General features: G+C 43.7%; 1 protein-coding gene across 2 annotated transcripts in view; it reads left to right on the top strand.

The window, feature by feature from the left end:
- CAP2 (CAP, adenylate cyclase-associated protein, 2 (yeast)) overlaps positions 1-18673 on the top strand; it is a 169075-nt gene that overhangs the window by 12535 nt on the left and 137867 nt on the right. Inside the window, exons 2-3 of one of the 2 annotated variants that reach the window (XM_011962747.1) lie at positions 9380-9383; positions 17557-17678. In XM_011962747.1, the coding sequence (XP_011818137.1) occupies positions 17558-17678 (121 nt within the window). In that variant the 5' untranslated portion in view covers positions 9380-9383; position 17557. The remainder of the gene's footprint in view (positions 1-9379; positions 9384-17556; positions 17679-18673) is intronic. The other variant, XM_011962746.1, reaches the window with a different exon arrangement.

Genomic DNA, 18673 nt, shown 5'->3' on the forward strand with positions numbered 1-18673 from the left:
TACTCTGAAGGCTGAGACAGGAGAATGCCATGAAACCAGGAGGCGGAGGTTGCAGTGAGCCAAGATCACACCACTGCACTCCAACCTGGGTAACGGTGTGAGACTTCATCTCAAAAAAAAAAAAAAGAATTAAAGGTCTTAGTACTTACGACACCTCTCAAAAAAGGATAACAGCCATTACATTTTATTTATTTCTTTGTAGGCAGTTATATCTTTACTTTATTCATCTTTATTGTTCTCTTTGGAGGTACTCACTGTAAGGTATTGTGTGAGTGTGGGTGTATAACAGACAGAAGACAGACAGCACTACAGTATTCCCCTCTTATCCGTGGGGGATATTTTCTAAGACCCCCTGTTGATGCCTGAAAGCATGGATAGTACCAAGTCCTATATAGACCACGTTTTTTCCTATACATACCTACTGTGATAAAGTTTAATATATAAGGCCAGGTGCGGTGGTGCACGCCTCTAATCCCAGCACTTTGGAAGGCCAAGGTGGGTGGATCACCTGAGGTCAGGGGTTTGAGATCAGCCTGGCCAACATGGTGAAACCCCAACTCTACTAAAAATACAGAAATTTGCCAGGTGTGGTGTCAGACGCTTGTAATCCCAGCCACTTGGGAGGCTGAGGCAGGAGAATCGTTTGAACCCGGAAGGCAGAGGTTGCAGTGAGCTGAGATCACACCACTGCACTCCAGCCTGGGCGATAGAGTGAGACTCCGTCTCAAAATTTTAAAAAGTTTAATATATAAATTAGGCATAGTAAGAGATTAACAGTTATAACTAGTAATAAACTAGAACATTATTGCCATATCCTGTAATAAAGGTTATGTGAATGTGCGGTCTCTCTCTTTCTCTCAAAAGATCTTATTGTACTGTGCTCACCTATATTTGAGCCATGGTTGACCATGGGTGACTAAAACTACAGACAGCGAAACTGGGAAAAGGGCGACTACTCTATTTGGATCTGTAAATGTATAGCTTTCACCAAGTTTGGAAGTTTTTGGTCATGATTTCTTCTTTTGTTTATTATTATTATTATTTTATTTGAAGCACAAAAGCATAAGGTTTTGTTTTTTTGAAACAAGGTCTCACTCTGTCACTCAAGCTGGAAGGCAGTGGCACAATCTTGGCTCACTACAGCCTCGATCTCCTGGGCTCAAGTGATCCTCCTGTCTCAGCTTCCCAAGTAGCTGGGACTACAAGTGCATGCCACCACACTCAACTAATTTTTAAGCTTTTTGTAGAGATGGGGTCTCCCTGTGTTGCCCAGGCTGGTCTTGAACTCCTGAGCTCAAGCAATCCCCCTGCCCCAGCCTCTGAAAGTGCTGGGATTACAGGTGTGAGTGACTGCGCCCAGCCGGAGCAGTGGTTTACATCTATTTCAGTTTGCAAAGCCTTTGAGACCGTTCCACTCATGCACAGCTCAGGGACTTGTGCTGGTTCATACACAGAGCCAGGGCATCCCCCTTCGTTAGCTCTCTCCTCTCTGGGATTCTCGCCACACACCTCTACCCCAAGATCCTTTTTTCCTGTTCTTCTGGAAAGATTGAATTTATTTTAAAGTTTACGCTGCTTATGCTGCTGTAGTACAGTTCTCCAAGGCTTGGGGCCATCCTAGGACATAGTAGCAAGAGGAATAAAATACCAGGAATTCTCCCCATACTCTGTGGACCACGAGGTCCCCTGTTGCTCTTCTTTTCTGTCAGTAAGCCCATAGTTCTTTCTTTTCTTGTGGGGGAAGGGGTGGGGGTGGAGTCTTGCTCTGTCGCCCAGGCTGGAGTGCAGTGGTGCGATCTCGGCTCACTGCAACCTCCACCTCCCGGGTTCAAGCAATTCTCCTCCTCAGCCTCCTGCATAGCTGGGATTACAGGCACGTGCCACCACGCCCGGCTAATTTTTGTATTTTTAGTAGAGACGGGGTTTCACCATGTTGGTCAGGCTGGTCTCAAACTCCTGACTTCGTGATTCGCCTGCCTCAGCTTCCCAAAGTGCTGGGATTACAGGCGTGAGTAACCACACCTGGCCTAGGTTTCTTTTGAACAAACCTTCAGGTGCCTGTGCTTCTGCTCACTGTTCTGCCACACAGTTCTGTGACTACAGCCACGTTTGGGAGAGAAAAATGCAAACAAAACCCAAAACCTGGGCTTTCCTCACACTCTTCTGTTAGTCAGGGCCCCCTTTTCCAGTTCCTCTGGCCAAAAGGAGGGGGTTCTGTTGGAGTGTTTGCTACCTGCACCCCCACACAATTCTGACTTCAGGTTGACCCTGAAGAAAAAAATAAGAAGAAAACCCAGCGTTTTACTCCCAAATGGGTTCCCTTTTCAATTTGGATTCTTCTCAATTCATGTACTATTGTTTTGTCTTTTGGAATCAGATAGTTGCCTTCTGTGTTTTGAACACTGTTTGGAGAGAGGCTGAAATGGGCTTTCTTCCTCCTTGAGTATCCCTGGTAGCCCCTTCCTCTTTTTGAAGCTTTCTCGTTTCCTTTTTCTCCTCTGTTTCTTCCACACCATTCTTTTCTCTCCACTTTACCCACTGTCTCCGTTTTCCCTTTTACTTTGGGCTCCCAGGTTCAAAGAGCAAAAAAAGAAGAACCTGCAGTTTTTTTTAGTGGTCAGCAGCACAGTTGAAAACTCTGACTGATTGTGTTGAATTAATAAATTGAGGCTGGGTGTGGTAGCTCATGTCTATAATCCCAGCACTTTGGGAGACTGAGTCAGGAGGATCATTTGAGCCCAGGAGTTCAAGGTTACAATGAGCTATGATTGTGCCATTGTACTCCAGCCTGGGCAACTGAGTGAGACCCTGTCTTAAAAAAAAAAAAAATGGTCGGATGCAGTGCCTCACGCCTGTAATCCCAGCACTTTGGGATTACAGGCAGGTGAATCACCTGAGGTCAGGAGTTCAAGACCAACCTTGCCAACGTGGTGAAACCCCGTCTTTATCAAAAAATACAAAAATTAGTCAGGTGTGGTAGCGCATGCCTGTAATCCCAGCCACTCAGGAGGCTGAGGCAGGAGAATCCGTTGAACCCGGGAGGTGGAAGTTGCAGTCAGCTGAGATCCTGCCACTGCACTCCAGCCTGGGCGACAGAAGAAGACTTGGTCTCAAAAACAAACAAACAAAAAAATCAAAGTCAAGTGTGAAAGTAGACCCAGGAAGCTAGAGACACATGCTTCTTCAACGGGGCTGGAGGAATGCTTGGGCCTTCTCCAAGGGTACTTGGAGGAATGCTTGGGCCACACTGATCACCTGGCTATTTTATTTTACATCACATGATCACACTTGGATTTGTTAGTAACTTCTATTCATAAAACTGGCCCAGAACTTAAGAACTGATCTTTAAGGTTTTTCTTTTTTCATTTTCTTTTAAGAGAGTTGCTGAATCTGTTATTTAATTGCATATAATTACAATGAATGCTGGTAAATTTTGAGATTACAAGGAATATCAACAAACCTTATTACTCATTGTCTAAGTCCATTAGTATTGCTGTAAAGGATACCTGAGACTAATTTATAAAGATAAGAGGTTTATTTGGCTCACAGTTCTGCAGGCTGTACAAGAAACATCTGCTTCTAGTGAAGGCCTCAGGCTGCTTCCATCCGTGGGGAAAGTTGAAGGGAAGCTAGAATGCGCAGATTACATGGTGAGAGAAGCAGCAGGAGGAGAGGAGAGGTGCCAGGCTCCTTTTTTTCTTGCCACTCTATAGCTCACAAGTGGACACCAGCCTCTTATTAACAACCAGCTCCCTTGGGAACGAATAGAGCAAGAAGTCACTACTGTGAGAATGGCACCAAGCCATTCGTGAGGGATCCGCCCCCATGACCTAACACCTCCCATCTCCCACCTCCCATTAGGCTCTACCTGGGGATCAGATTTCAACATAAATTGGAGGGAGTCAAACAAACCAAACCATAGCACTTACCATTCCAGAGAGACAAGGCATTCTTCACATTGAAATGACAGTATTTACTAAAGTAAAACATTTCTAGTCATGCGAAGTGACTGACTATATAAAATGATAGCCTCTTTTACGCTTTCAGTCCATGGTGCTTTTGATATCCCTCCAGTTGCAGTCTGCGGTGAGTTTGCAGTGTGTTTGTTCTGTGGTGTGGTTTGAGAAGTGTGGTGTGTGAGGCTGGGCATGGTGGCTCATGCCTGTGTGGGCGGAGGATTACTTAGGTGCAGAGGCAAGAGACTAAAGGCACAAACTATTTCAGTATAATAAAGACAATAGTTAGAATAAGAATAGTCATAATACAAACTAGACGTAGAGATGATCATGAACAATTATCAATTATTATAAACATTATTAATTTTTTTTGTTTTCTTTTTTTGAGACGGAGTCTCACTCTGTCGCCCAGGCTGGAGTTCAGTGGCGCGATCTCGGCTCACTACAAGCTCCGCCTCCCGGGTTCCCGCCATTCTCCTGCCTCAGCCTCCCGAGTAGCTGGGACTACAGGCGCCCGCCACCTCGCCCGTGGCTAGTGTTTTGTAGTTTTTAGTAGAGACGGGGTTTCACCGTGTTAGCCAGGATGGTCTCGATCTCCTGACCTCGTGATCCGCCCGTCTCGGCCTCCCAAAGTGCTGGGATTACAGGCTTGAGCCACCGCGCCCTGCCTATAAACATTATTAATTATTAGCTTTTAATGTCACTCCTTGTTGCATTACTAATATAACCTAGGAATAACCGGTGGGTATGGGGTCAGGTGCTAAAGGGACATTGTGAGAAGTGACCTAGAAGACAAGAGGTGAACCTTCTGTCACGCCCGCATAAGGGCTGCTTGAGGGCTCCTTGGTCAAAGGGTAACACCAGTGTCTGGGAAGGCACCGGTTACTTAGCAGACCACGAAAGGGAGTCTCCTTTCCTTGGAGGAGTCAGGGAACACGCTGCTCCACCAGCTTCTTGTGGAAGGCTGGATATTACCCAGGCCGGCCGGCAGTCATCCGGAGGCCTAAACCCCTCCCTGTGGTGCTGTGCTTCAGTGGTCACGCTCCTTGTCCACTTTCGTGCTCCTCCCATACTCCTGATTCCTCTTTAAAGTTCGTAGTAGATAGTGGTAGAAAAAATAGTGAAAGTCTTAAAGTCTTTGATTTTTCTTGTAAGTGCAGAGAAGAAAACGCTGACGTATGCTGCCGTCTCTCTGCTTGGGCTACCTAAAAGGGAAGGGCCCCCTGACCTGTGATCACGTGACTTGCTTCACCTTGTCAATCACTTAGAAGATTCACCCTCCTTACCCTGCCCCCTTGTCTTGTATGCAGTAAATATCAGCGAGTGTAGCCGTTCGGGGCCATGACCCGTCTCTACATCTTGGTGGTAGTGGTCCCCCGGGCCCAGCTGTCTTTTCTTCTATCTCTTTGTCTTGTGTCTTTATTTCTACGATCCCTCTTCTCCACACATGAGGAGAAAAACCCACAGGCCCTGTAAGGCTAGTCCCTATACACCTGTAATTCCAGCACTTTGGGAGGCGGATCACCTGAGGTCAGGAGTTCGAGACCAGCCTAGCCAACATGGTGAAACCCCATCTCTACTAAAAATACAACAATTAGCCAGGTAGGTGCCTGTAATCCCAGCTACTCAGGAGGCTGGGGCAGGAGAATCACTTGAACCCAGGAAGTGAAGGTTGTGGTGAGCCAAGATCATGCACTGCACTCCAGCCTGGGTGACAGAGTAAGACTCTGTCTCAAAAAAGAAGTCTGGTATGTGAGATGTTACTGTCATTGTGTCTGGAAGATAGAAGAGGTGGTGACACTTGCCATGGTAATTCAGGGATTGAGCACTCGCTGGGTACAGATCGCAGTGATGAGTGCAGTGGACCATTCAGAGGGAAATTATAATAATGACATGTAGGCATCACTTTATAGTTGCAAAGTTCACTTCATGGTCTCCTTTCACCTTCCCAAGAATCCTGAGGCATGTATTATTATTGGGTAGATAATACTTAAGTCATATTTCTAGAAGTCCCCTGAGCTTTAGATCCCTACTTGTAACTGCCAACTGTAGGCACTTCCAATGCAGATCCTGTAACTCTGAACTCCTCTGCCCGGGGCACCTCCACTCCCTATCTCTGTTTTGATTGGCACCACCTTCCCTGAAGCAAAACAAATAAGATATCCTAGCTTCTCCCTTTTCCTCCAAACCCTCAACCATTTAATCTTTTCCCAAATCTTGCCTAATTTAAACTTCCCTTAGATCTTCCTTAACCTGCTGTCACTTTCTTAGTAAATTCCCAACTCCCCTCCCAGCCCTCTCTACCACCCCTTGTAACTAACTACTCATTAATCCCTTGTTTCCCATGCTCTGTTAGATAGCTCCTGGCGCATAATGAAGGTTTCATCAATATTTACTCGTCATTCATGCTTCCATGCCTTTGTATATGCAAAGCATAGGCACTGGAATGCCTTTACTTATTTTTCTTCTGAATACTATCCTCTCATCTTTGAGACTTAATTTGGTTCCTATCATAACTTTGGTAGCCTCTCTACTTCCCAGGGCTCAGTTGCGTGTCTACCTTTGTTGAGCTCCCCTTCCCATGTGCTCCCACTGCTTTCCTGCACACCTCTGTTATAGTAATTCTCAAAGTGTGGGCCCCTTGTACTCTGAAGAGTGCTTCTTAAAAAGGCAGATTCCTGGGAATACCGAGAACTACTGCATCAGTATTGTTGAGAGTGAGGCCCAGGAGCCTGCATTTAGGAAGCCTCACCTCTCTCCCGGTGATTCTTATGCAGAGGAAGAAGAGTGGTGAGAATCAGTGTTTTAGTCTCTCACCTGCCTTGGCCCCTACAACTAGTTCCAGGAGTGGGGAGTATGGCCACTTAGAGTAGTCTCCGGGTAAGTTTCACCACCACTTCTGACCATTGGGAGATGAGAACATTACTCAGATTTAATGGTTTTTAACTATCTTTACAAAGAGGCACAATCCTTTTCCATTTGTTTGTTTGTTTTTAAACCTTTTTTGAGTTATAATTTTATATGTCATAAAATTGACCCAATTTAAATGTCCTAACCTACTTTCTGTCTCTATAGATTAGCCTTTCCTGGATATTATAAATGGAATCATACAATACACAGTCTTCTTATCTAACTTTCATTTAGCGTAATGTTTTTGAAGTTCACTTGTTTTGTAGCATGTATCACTATTTCATTCTTTTTAATGTCTGAATAATACTCCGTTATAATACATATGCCATATTTTGCTTTGCCATTCCCTGGTCAATGGACATTTGGACTGTTTCCATTTTTTGGCTATTATGAACAGTGCTGCTACGACATTTGTGCACAAGTCTTTGTGCGAACATATATTTTTATTTCTCTTGAGTGAAATAGAGTGGAATGGCTGGTTCATATGGCAAATATGTGTTTAACTTTTGAAGAAACTTCCAAACAGTTTAAACCAACTGCACCATTTTCCATATTCACCAGCGATGTCCGAGGGTTCCAATTCCTTCATATTCTCACCAGCACTTTTTATTATCTGTCCTTTAATTTGTAACCATCTTAGTGTGTGTGAAGTAGTATCTGATAGGAGGCTTGATTTGCATTTTCCTAATTAATACTGATGTTGAGCCCTTTCACGTGCTCTTGACCATTTGCCCGTCTTCTCTGGGAAGATGTCTATTTAGATATTTTGCTGATTATTAAACTGGCGTATTTGTGTTCTTATTGAGTATGAAAGTTTTTTATATATTCTGGATACAAGGGGAGTAATATATTTACTTGACAGAGGGAAAAAAAGGTCACGACCCCCCTGCCCAGTCTGTAGTGGCCTGGCCAGCAGGGTCTCCATGCCTCTTCTTTTCTCAGTGCCAGGGTGTTGCCCTTAGGGGACTCCTAGAAGCAGTTCTTTGAACTCTACCTCGTCCATGGTGTAAACAAGAGCAAAGGGACAACTTGGGGACACAGGAATAGAAAGAGCTTCCTCAACTGCATAGGTGCTTAGAAAGGGCCATAGAGCTCCTCTTCAGTGAAGGGTTTCTATCTCATGTTCAGCTAAGCGAGTTTCCACTCCATGATAGGGGAATAGCATAGGGTTTATCCTGGTCCTGCTCAGCATTCAGAGTCCTTTATTTTATGGCTCTGCCTTACTCAGCCCCATCACCCCAAGTCAGTGCACAGAGCCAGCCTTCGGGGTGTACTTAGCCTTCTCCATGGCCTCAGTTCTCACTAGGCTCCCTCTTGCCTCAGTAGCCTGGTTCCCTGTGGCCCAGTGCCATGGACAGCTGGCCGGCCCCCAGTGGCTGAACTGTCTACTCCTCAAGGAGACTGTGCCTTGAGGACACAGTCTGTATCTCATCCGCCTGTGTAGCCCCAAGCCAGTACCAAACGTAGCTCAAAACACTTGTGCAGACAATTTTCTTAAGCCACTGAATGAAGAAGAAGGAATGAATTCGTATATTGGAAATAGGAAAACTGAGACTCAGACAGATTGAGTAGTCTGTCTACTAGAAGACTCAAGACCTCCAGAATCACGTGGGTTGTCACGTGATGAAGGGACTGGGTCTCAAATTAAGGTTCTCTGATCCCCAGAGTGCTTTTTCCCCTACATCAAGTTATGAGTCTCAGCCTTTTATCTTCAGACATCTCAACTTAGAGGACAAGTGCTTACACTACGAGGCTGATCAGAGATGGTTCTGAGGGGTGATACCACCAGAGTGGAGGGAGTAAATGAGATGGCAAGCTAATTGTATATGTGGTTTCCATAGAGATGTTAGGGAATAAGTATTTCTAATTTCAACTTAGAGGAGGTATATTTATATACAAGGCAAATTAGGGATGGTTCTGAGGGGTGATACCACCACAGTGGAGGGAGCCAATTGGATGGCGAGGAAATTGTATATGTGGTTTCGATGGTCAATGGAGATGTCAGGGAGTAAATACCTTCCCGGAGATTACTCTGATTTGCGAGACACTGCAAGATCTCTTGGAGGAGCTGGGATTTGGGGAGTGAAAGTAGCAGTGCTGAGAAGAACCTTGGAGGCAGCAGAATCATGGCACAGGAGAGGGATAGGATAGGACATGTTTGGGACTTGGGGAGTTGTCCCTGTAGCATGTGGGTATCTCAGGAGCCTGGGAATTGTAGCTAGAGAGCTGGGGTGAGATCCTTCTGAAGGTCAGGCTGAAGCATTTTTCTCCTGCGGTGAGACCTGATTAGAGGCTCTAGAGGAGTCAGTTGGCTAACCAGGATCTCATATATGTTTTCTCCAGTTTCATGAAACATTGAGAGTGTTCTTTTTCTTATGTAACTCTCTGGTCTCAGCTATTCGGATTTCACCATCTCAAAAATCAGAGACTCTTGAAACATCTTTGCAATAAAAAGAAAATGGTGCTTTTTGTTTGCTGTTTGGCGAGAAGCTATCTCCAGAAATGCTCTATAGGAGAGTAAGCAAAAGACACGAAGGCGGGCACCTTGGCAACGTGAATGTATCTCTTAGTCAAACAGCTCCCTGGCTTGACTGAGCAGGATGTGCTTTCAGCCCCCTCACACTACTGTAGGGCAGGAAACGTATTTTACTCAGCCTTGGTTTTCTAGCTATGAGCATTGTGCCTAGCAGATAGTGGAAACTGACTGATTTGAGTGAATGAGCAAACATATTCAATGAGCCGGTTAATAAATGAATGAATGAATACTGTGATGGTTTGTTCCTCCTATACATAGCATTACCCAATTAGTAATAGTGAATCACAAGATCACTTCTCCTACTGCTTGGTAGTTTCCTGGGAAAGAAAACAAAGCCACTGATACGGTTACGGTAAAGAGAATTTAACAATTGGCCGGGCGCAGTGGCTCACGCCTGTAATCCCAGCACTTTGAGAGACTGAGGAGAGCAGATCACATGAAGTCAGGAGTTAGAGACCACCCTGGCCAACATGACAAAACCCTGTCTCTACTAAAAATACAAAAATTAGCCTGTTGTGGTGGTGGGCACCTGTAATTCCAGCTACTTGGGAGGCTGAGGCAGGAGAATCACTTGAACCCAGGAGGCAGAGATTGCAGTGAGCCAAGATCACACCACTGCACTCCAGCCTGGGTCACAGAGTGAGACTCTGTCTCAAAAAAAAAAAAAAAAAAAGAGTTTATCAATTTAGGACGGTCTGATTTGATGGTAGTTTACCAAATATTTTAAATTTTGATGGACCTGTAGAGAAATTAGTCCATTGTAACTTTATTTTTTGCAGAGAGTTCACATATAAACCAGTTGCCTAGCCTCACTATGAGAAAAGTTTTGAAAGTCTCCAGTTTCCTGTCACTTCAAGTCTATTTCCTTTTTTTTTCTTTATTTCTTAAAAAAAAAAAACAACATTTAAAAAATGGGGTACATGTGCAGATTTGTTACATAGGTATATGTGTACCATGGTAGTTTGCTGCACCTATTGACCCATCCTCCAAGTTCCCTCCCCTCAGTCCCCACCCCCAATGGGCCCTGGTGTATGTTGTTCCTCTTTCTGTGTTCATGTGTTCTCAATGTTCATCCCCTACCTATGAGTGAGAACACGTGGTGTTTGGTTTTCTGTTCTTGCATTAGTTTGCTGAGGATAATGACTTCTAGCTTCTTCCATGTCCCTGCAAAGGACATGATCTCATTCCTTTTTATGGCTGCGTAGTATTCCATGGTGTATATGTACCACATTTTCTTTATCTAGTCTATCATTGATGGGCATTTGGGTTGGTTCCATGTCTTTGTTACTGTAAATAGTGCTGCAATAAACATATGTATGCATGTGTCTTTATAGCAGAATGATTTATAATCCTTTGGGTCTATCCCCAGTAATGGGATTGCTGGGTCAAATGGTATTTCTGGTTCTAGATCCTTGAGGAATCGCCACGCTGTCTTCCACAGTGGTTGAACTAATTTACATTCCCACCAACAGTGTAAAAGTGTTTCTGTTTCTCCACAGTCTCACCAGCATCTGTTGTTTCCTGACTTTTTAATAATCACCATTCTGACTAGCGTGAGATGGTATCTCATTGTGGTTTTGATTTGCGTTTCTCTGATGATCAGTAATGTTGAGCTTTTTAAAATATGTTTCTTGGCCACGTAAATGTCTTCTTTTGAGAAAAGTCTACTTCCTATTTAATATTAGGTTCATGATCTTCAGAAGCCCTTGGATCTGGGTCTCCCTTGCGGAATTGGAAGAGAAACACTCACTACCATTATTTCTGTATTTTTGGCCTAGTGAGGAGAACTTTCAGCTAGCAATCAGGAAACCTGAAAGACCCACTTCTTTTATTAACATGAAAACGTTATCCAAGTAGCATTATCTCTTACTTGTTTCATGAACTTGTTGTGAGGAATTTACAAAATCCTTTAGACAATGTGGAATTTTAACACAATTTGAAATCCTAAAGAAAAAGGAGCCATGGAAGGGACCCAAAGGCTTATATTAGAGGGAGCAAGTGTGCTCTTTCAAGTCATGGGAGGAAGCCACTGTGGTTCCAAGTAGGAAAAACTAATCTAGCGTCTTCTTTTAAATGAAATTTTCTCCTATGAAAATCTGGCTTTCAGCCTGATCTGGGATGGTGCCAGTGAGTGGGTAGGCAAGGAAAAGGCAGCGAGAGGTAGCTAATTAATTAGTCAATCAAAAAGTATTTATAGATTCTCTAGGTATAGGGCACCATGCTGGACTCAGTGGGAGATGCAAAGAAGAGTAAGATCCAACCTCAGCCCCTGAAAAGCTTGCAGCCGGTCTCCTTGGGAGGCAAGGTGTACATGTACTGACGGGAAAGAAAGTACAAGGCAGGTTTTTAATTGGGCAGTATGTCTCACAGATGCAAAATAGGTAATCCAGGCAAACAGGGTGTTGTTCTAGGCTTATCACCATTTACATTGTGCCATGGAGTGTCAATGTTCAAAGCATCTATGAAAGCTGCTTTTATAACTGGTTCGATTGAGCTAGTTAAGGGCTTAACAGACCCTTCACCACTGAGCATAAGAGGGGTTGGGTGAAGAAAATATGAGGGATGAAGGAGTCCTGCTGTTTTGCAGAAATGACCCCAAAGAGATTGGGCCTTCACCCTTTGCTGTTCAGAAGCAAAAGAGTCATTGTAAAAATGTTCAGAGGGAAAATATGTGATGAAAAACACGAATTACATACCACAATTTTCATTTTGTGGTAACCGCACCTTCACGTAGACTTGAGAAAACTCTTTTAAACATGTTGGAGGAATAAGTACATGGACAGAGGAAAATGAAATGTTGGGGACAAAAATAAGGCTATCCTGATCTGAAGTTTTCCGTTAGTCATTTCCATTGACCAGATCTTCTAGATGACTGCTTGACATTTCAAATATAACTGTTCCCGCTGACAGCAAAATGAGATGGAATGACTTAATAGTGGCAGCTAACATTTATTATTGACCATGTTCCAGACTTTCTCTACCTTTATACTTCATGGCAACACTGTGTGTAGTATAATTCCTGGCTCAGATGCAAATAGTCATAATTGTGTTAACACTGGATACTGATCACACAAAAATTGTGATATAACACTATTGGGTGGACAAGACAATAGGCAATATGCATGTAGGTGGTAGTGGGGACTGAGCAAGAAAAAAGTAAACCCTTGTATTTTTGGTGGGAACTCAGTAGATAATGCCCCAAACTGAAGAAAACCAAATAAGACACAGAGACAGAGTCATGTTATTTAGAGATAAGGGGGAGGTGGGGGGTGATTATCAAAGACACAGTTAAAATAATTGAAAATGGTTGGCACTTATGACACAGAATGGAAGAGTGTAGAACTATTGATTCTTTAAATTATGTGCATGTCTAGCTTTGATAAAAATAAAAATTAGACTGGGTGCCATGGCTCATGCCTATAATCCCTTTACTTTGGGAACCTGAGATGGGAGAATTACTTGAGCCCGAGAGTTCAAGACCAGCTTGGACAACATAGGGAGACACCGTCCCTGCAAAAACTAAATTGAGAAAATTAGCCAGATGTGGTAGCATGCCCTGTAATCCTAGTTACTAGAGAGGATCTTTGGTGGGAGGATCCCCTGAGCCCAGGAGGTGGAGGCTGCAGTGAGTTATGACTGTGCCACTGCACTCCAGCTGAGAAATAGAGTGAGACCCTGTCTCAAAACAAAAAACAACAAACCTTGAAAAGTGAGGGGAAAATTCAAATGAGAGAAAAAAAAAAAAAAAGACCAAAAAGGAGGATGGATGCACTTCTCATTATAATGACACTCAAAAGAGAATACCAAAAAAAAAAAAAAAATTAATTCAAAACAAGGAATTAAGATTAATCTCAAGTACAGTTTTTCAAAACCTGATTTTTTTTTTTTTTTTCTGAGACAGAGTCTCACTTTTTCACCCAGGCTGGAGTGCAGTGGGGTGAACATGGCTCACCGCAGCCTCTACCTCCCAGGCTCAAGAGATCCTCCTGCCTCAGTTGTCCAAGTAGCTGGGACTACAGGCGTGTGCCACCACAACCAGCTAATTTTTCAATTTTATGTAGAGATGGGTTTTGCTATGTTGCCCAGGCTGGTCTAGAACTCTTGGGCTCTAGCAATCCAGCCGCCTCCGCCTCCCAAACTGCTGGGATTACAGGCGTGAGCCACCGGACCCAGCCCCTAAAACAAATCGTGAAAAGGAGAAAGTTGTGTGATGTTATGTTCCTTCCTCTGTTTTCCCCACACACTCACACTCTGGTCAGGTGTTTCTGTGTATCCTCTGGCCTTTCCTTGCCGTTGGCTTCTGCTTGAATAGGATGACTAGCGAAGATCTGGAGGACCAAGTTTGAGCCGTGTCATCTAACCCAGTCTCTTCATTCTCCAGCTGTGAATCTGGCTTCTCTTTGTGCTTCACTGGGTTCTTAGAATATCTTCTTTCCTACTGTCTTGCTGTATCCCCCTATTCTACTGGCCTCCTGAACCAAACTCCTCGGTCTATCCCCCTGGCTCTGACTCATTCCTTACCCTGACCTTGCTGTCTGTATTTGCTTTGACTACCCTATGAGTGTCCTCAACTTAATTCTTAATTCCTGGCTGCCACCTCCTTGTCAAAACTTGGCTAAATCCACTTTGGAATGCTAAGGCGGATGGGACTGCCTGGGAAGAATTTGGAGAATCTGCAGGTCTGCTCTTTCCTCATTCTTGAGAGCCAGGCTAGTGGCTGAGGGTATACGGAGAGAGAGTGGGGAGAGGCAGAGAGAGTTTGGAGAGAAGAGGGCATGATCATACCCACCATCCTGGACCCCGTCAGTCTCCTTGGGAATGCTAACATGTCTCCTGGTATAGTCTTTCTTTATTTATTCTTCATTTTATCTTAGAAACTGTTCTGAAAGTTTTAAACCCAGAGACATCTCTCCAACTTCCTTGCATGAGCTGTATTTTGACCACTTTAGAGACTGTGGCAGAATTTCAGTCTTGCTCGTGGTGATTTTACATGGAGTGACATCTGAGTCGCTTTTCGACTGCATTCCACACCAATCTGTCCAGCCCTGCAGCTTGTGGGCTGACTCCTGTTGTCTTTCAACATACGGAGCACTATGAGATAGTGTGAGTTTGGGTCTTGTCAGGGAGTCTGATTAAGCCACAGTCAGAGACGGCAGTCCTAAGTGTGAAATGTAACAGGCCTTCTCGAGACAGCTGCATCTGTGAGCTGCTGGAGGTGGCTGGTGCCATTCTGTTGGGAATAGGAGCTTGCTAACAAAGCAAACATTTTTTTTTTTCTATCGCGGGCTAGGTCTATGGTGGTAACATTTGGCAAGTTGAGTAACAGGGAACATAGATAACTGTGAACAGATGGGCAACTATTAAAAGATTTGAGGGGCTTTCATCATTTCTCAAATGGCCTTCACCCACCTACAGGATACCCAGTTCCTTTGCAAGAGGATTACGTAAAGGATTCAATTACATTTCTCTTTCCTTTTTTTTTTTCTTCAATTGCGATGGAAGCACAAGCTCTGACGTGAAGAGGAAAAGAATAGATGAGAAATTTCTAATTTTGAATCCCCTTAGGATTAGATGCTGATTTCAGCTGTGCAGAGAACACTGCCCCATATTTTGCAAGAGTAACTGTTGCCAGTTTCAGGAGAGATGACTTTCCAAAATAGACAGTAAACTCCGCCCTCCATAGCCGATGACCATCTGACATTCAGACAGAATTACAGAGGTATATAAGCTTTTGAAACTTTTATAACCTTGCTTTTGAAAAACGGCAGTGGCACGTCATCACTGTGTTTAAGCTCAAAACTGATGGACTACAAAACACATAAGAGAAATGTATTGCCTGGTCCCCAGCAGAAACATAAAATATTTATCCATCTGAGAGCAATTAAATTTATTTCCCCCTGCTTTAGGACAGCAGTGTCTCTGATTCAGAAGCATGCTGTTCCTCTTTTGCTCAGAATGATGCTTGGAAGTTTCTTAAGAGGGAGAAGAATTCCAGGCACTGAGTAAGAGGAGGCATGTTGCCTTCCCTTAAGGGGCAGCAGCCTGATTTTGCCAAAAGCAGTCATAAGTTGATGTGGCCAGGGTTAAGGTGGCTATAAGCTAGATCTCAGGAACCTGAACAAATTAGATTGGGTTTCATTCCTCAGAGGTTGCCTTAATGACATATAAATTCTAGGGCCAATAATCTTAATATAAGTTTACAATTTTAGTGGGTACTTACCCTATGCACAGTCATTTAATTTTCTGTTTGGAAGCAGGAAGCATGGATACCCTGCCCCTTCGCCATTTTTTTTTTCCTTCTTGACAGAGTCTTGCTCTGTCACCCAGGCTGAAGTGCAGTGGCGTGATCTCAGCTCACTGCAACCTCCACCTCCTGGGTTCAAGCAATTCTCCTGCCTCAGTCTCCTGAATAATTGGGTTTACAGGTACCTGCCACCATGCCTGGCTAACCTTTTTATTTTTATTATTTTATTTTATTTTATTTATTTTTGAGTTACAGTCTCTCTCCGTTGCCAAGCTAGAGTGCAGTGGCACAATCTCAGCTCACTGCAACCTCCGCCTCCCAGGCTCAAGTGATTCTCCTGCCTCAGCCTCCCGAGTAGCTGGGATTACAGGCATGTGCCACCACGCCCAGCTAATTTTTGTATCTTTGGTAGAGACGGGGTTTCACCAGGTAGGCCAGGCTGGTCTCGAACTCCTGACCTCGTGATCCGCCTCTCTCAACCTCCCAAAGTGCTGGGATTACAGGCGTGAGCCACCGCACCCGGTCACCCTGCCCCATTTTTATCCCCAGTCCTCTAATCAGCTTCAGTCCCTATTTATCCCAGCCAAGAGTACTGGGTAACTGAAGATCCCTGTCTCTACAAACCACCCCACTGAAGACTAAATTTTGCTTAAACATAACCAGCAGCCTTACAAAAGGAAAATAACCATTTGTCATATTTTAAATTAAAACCCTACATTCAGAATAATTATAATTTAAAATAATTCAGCAACAGAAACACCAAAACAAACCAATCAGTAATAAGTGGAAACCAATTAGCTCTTGGAGGTGATGGCCTCTTTGCCTGCTAAATGATGCTCAGGTTCATAAACTCAGTTCTCCTGGATTGGGCTGTTTGGTTTTATGTAATTGAGTAAACAAGGATTATCAGTGGGTTTAGTCTCCCCTGGAGAATTTTACTTTAACAGAAGGAATTATCGAAAATACTGAAAATATGTTCCCACCATTAGCAGAAGAAGAGCTGGCAATATTAATTTTTCCATATATGTTTTTTAGGCTTTTAAAAAGTAAGTGCTGCACATAGATTGTGTCTTATAACAAAGAAGCATCCACACAGGCACTTGGAAGCAGTATAAAGGGAGTGAATATTTGTGTATTACATATTGGGCTTGTAATAATCACTAATGGAATAGAAAATAAGCTCAATATAATGCTGATTTTTTTTTTTTGTTCCAAGATTTAGGTTCTTTTGAATTTCACGTATTTTTCTGATATTTAGAAATACTCTTTAGGTAAAGAAAAGACTCATGCACACACATTTATAGCAGCACAGTTCGCAATAGCAAAGATACAGAACCAACCTAAGTCCCCACCAACCAATGAATGGATTAAGAAAATGTGGTGTATATGCACTATGCAATACTAGTCAGTCAAAGACAGGAACAAAATAATGTCTTTTACATTAACTTGGATGGAGCTGGAAGCCATTATTCTAAGTGAAGTAGCTCAGGAATGGAAAACCAAATATCCTATGTTCCTCACTTATAAGTGGGAGCTAAGCTATGAGGATGCAAAGGCATAAGAATGATATAATGGACTTTGGGGACCTGGGGAAGGATGGGAGGGGGATGAGGGATAAAATACTACACATTGGGTACAGTGTACACTGCTCAGGTGATGGGTGCACCCAAACCTCAGAAATCACCACTAAAGAACTTATCCATGTAACCAAAAACCACTTGTACCCACCCTCAAAACTGCGGAAATTAAAAAACAACAACAATACAGACAATTTCATGGTTACAAAAATAAAAATAAAGCCATCCCCAGTGATTGTGTCTTCCTCCTTGCTGTTGTTGAGACTGATGGTGTTGGTTTGCTTGTTCTCCCTGATGCTCATGCAGCCTCTGTTTGTGCCTGTGCTTTTCTAGAATGGCCAACATGCAGGGACTAGTGGAAAGACTGGAACGAGCTGTCAGCCGCCTGGAGTCGCTGTCTGCAGTGTCCCACAGGCCCCCTGGGGACTGCGGGGAAGTCAATGGTGTCAGTGGAGGTAGGGTCACAAACTGTTGTCATTCCTGGTCTTCTTGTGGGTCACTTCATTTTGTTTCCATCATTTCACTCTCAAGGAACATTTCTATTATCCTTCAGCTTCCCTACTCCTTCCATTGTATGTGACCATAACATTAACCAGAGGCAAGCAATCCTGAAAAAGAGAAAGGAAGAAAATCTTTCAACCCACAATCCACAAAAGTTATCAGTATCTGTGCCTTTTAGAGACAGGGCCTCGCTCTATCACCCAGGCTGGAGTGCAGTGGTGCAGTCGTAGCTCACAGTGACCTCAAACTCCTGGGCTCAAGCCATCTCCCCGCCTCGGCCTCCCAAAGTGCTGGGATTACAGGTGTGAGCCACCACGCCCGGCCTCAGTGCCTCTTAAGAGCATATTCATCTTTTGTTTAGTGTTCATACTGCTGTCTGGCACTCAATGACTAAATATATTATCTACATAATCATCAAAAAAGAAACGAATGTTCTCAATTAGAATGTAAATTGGAAGGAATTATCATTCTATAGATTTTCATTTTAAAGAGAACAAATCACTAAATTTAGGAACTAAAGTTTTGAAGGAAGCTAGTCTTACGCGAAAACAAATATGACTTTGATGTAACATAACTACGTCATGGTGTTTTACCTTTGCCTATTCCTAACCAAAGATGCTTTTTTTTTTTTTTGAGATGGAGTCTCGCTCTGTCGCCCAGGCTGGAGTACGGTGGCATGATCTCGGCTCACTACAACCTCCGCTTCCCGGATTCAAGTGATTCTCCTACCTTAGTCTCCTGGGTAGCTGGGACTACAGGCGCCTGCCACCACGCCCAGCTAATTTTTTGTATTTTTAATAGAGACGGGATTTCACCATGTTAGCCAGGATGGTCTCGATCTCCTGACTTCGTGATCCTCCTGCCTCGTCCTCTCAAAGTGCTGGGATTACAGGCGTGAACCACCATACCCGGCCAACCAAATACGCTTTTTTTTTTTTTTTTTTTTTTT

This window comes from Colobus angolensis, unplaced genomic scaffold, assembly GCF_000951035.1.
Source record: "Colobus angolensis palliatus isolate OR3802 unplaced genomic scaffold, Cang.pa_1.0 Scaffold6, whole genome shotgun sequence".
In the NCBI taxonomy this organism is placed as follows: Eukaryota; Metazoa; Chordata; class Mammalia; order Primates; family Cercopithecidae; genus Colobus; species Colobus angolensis.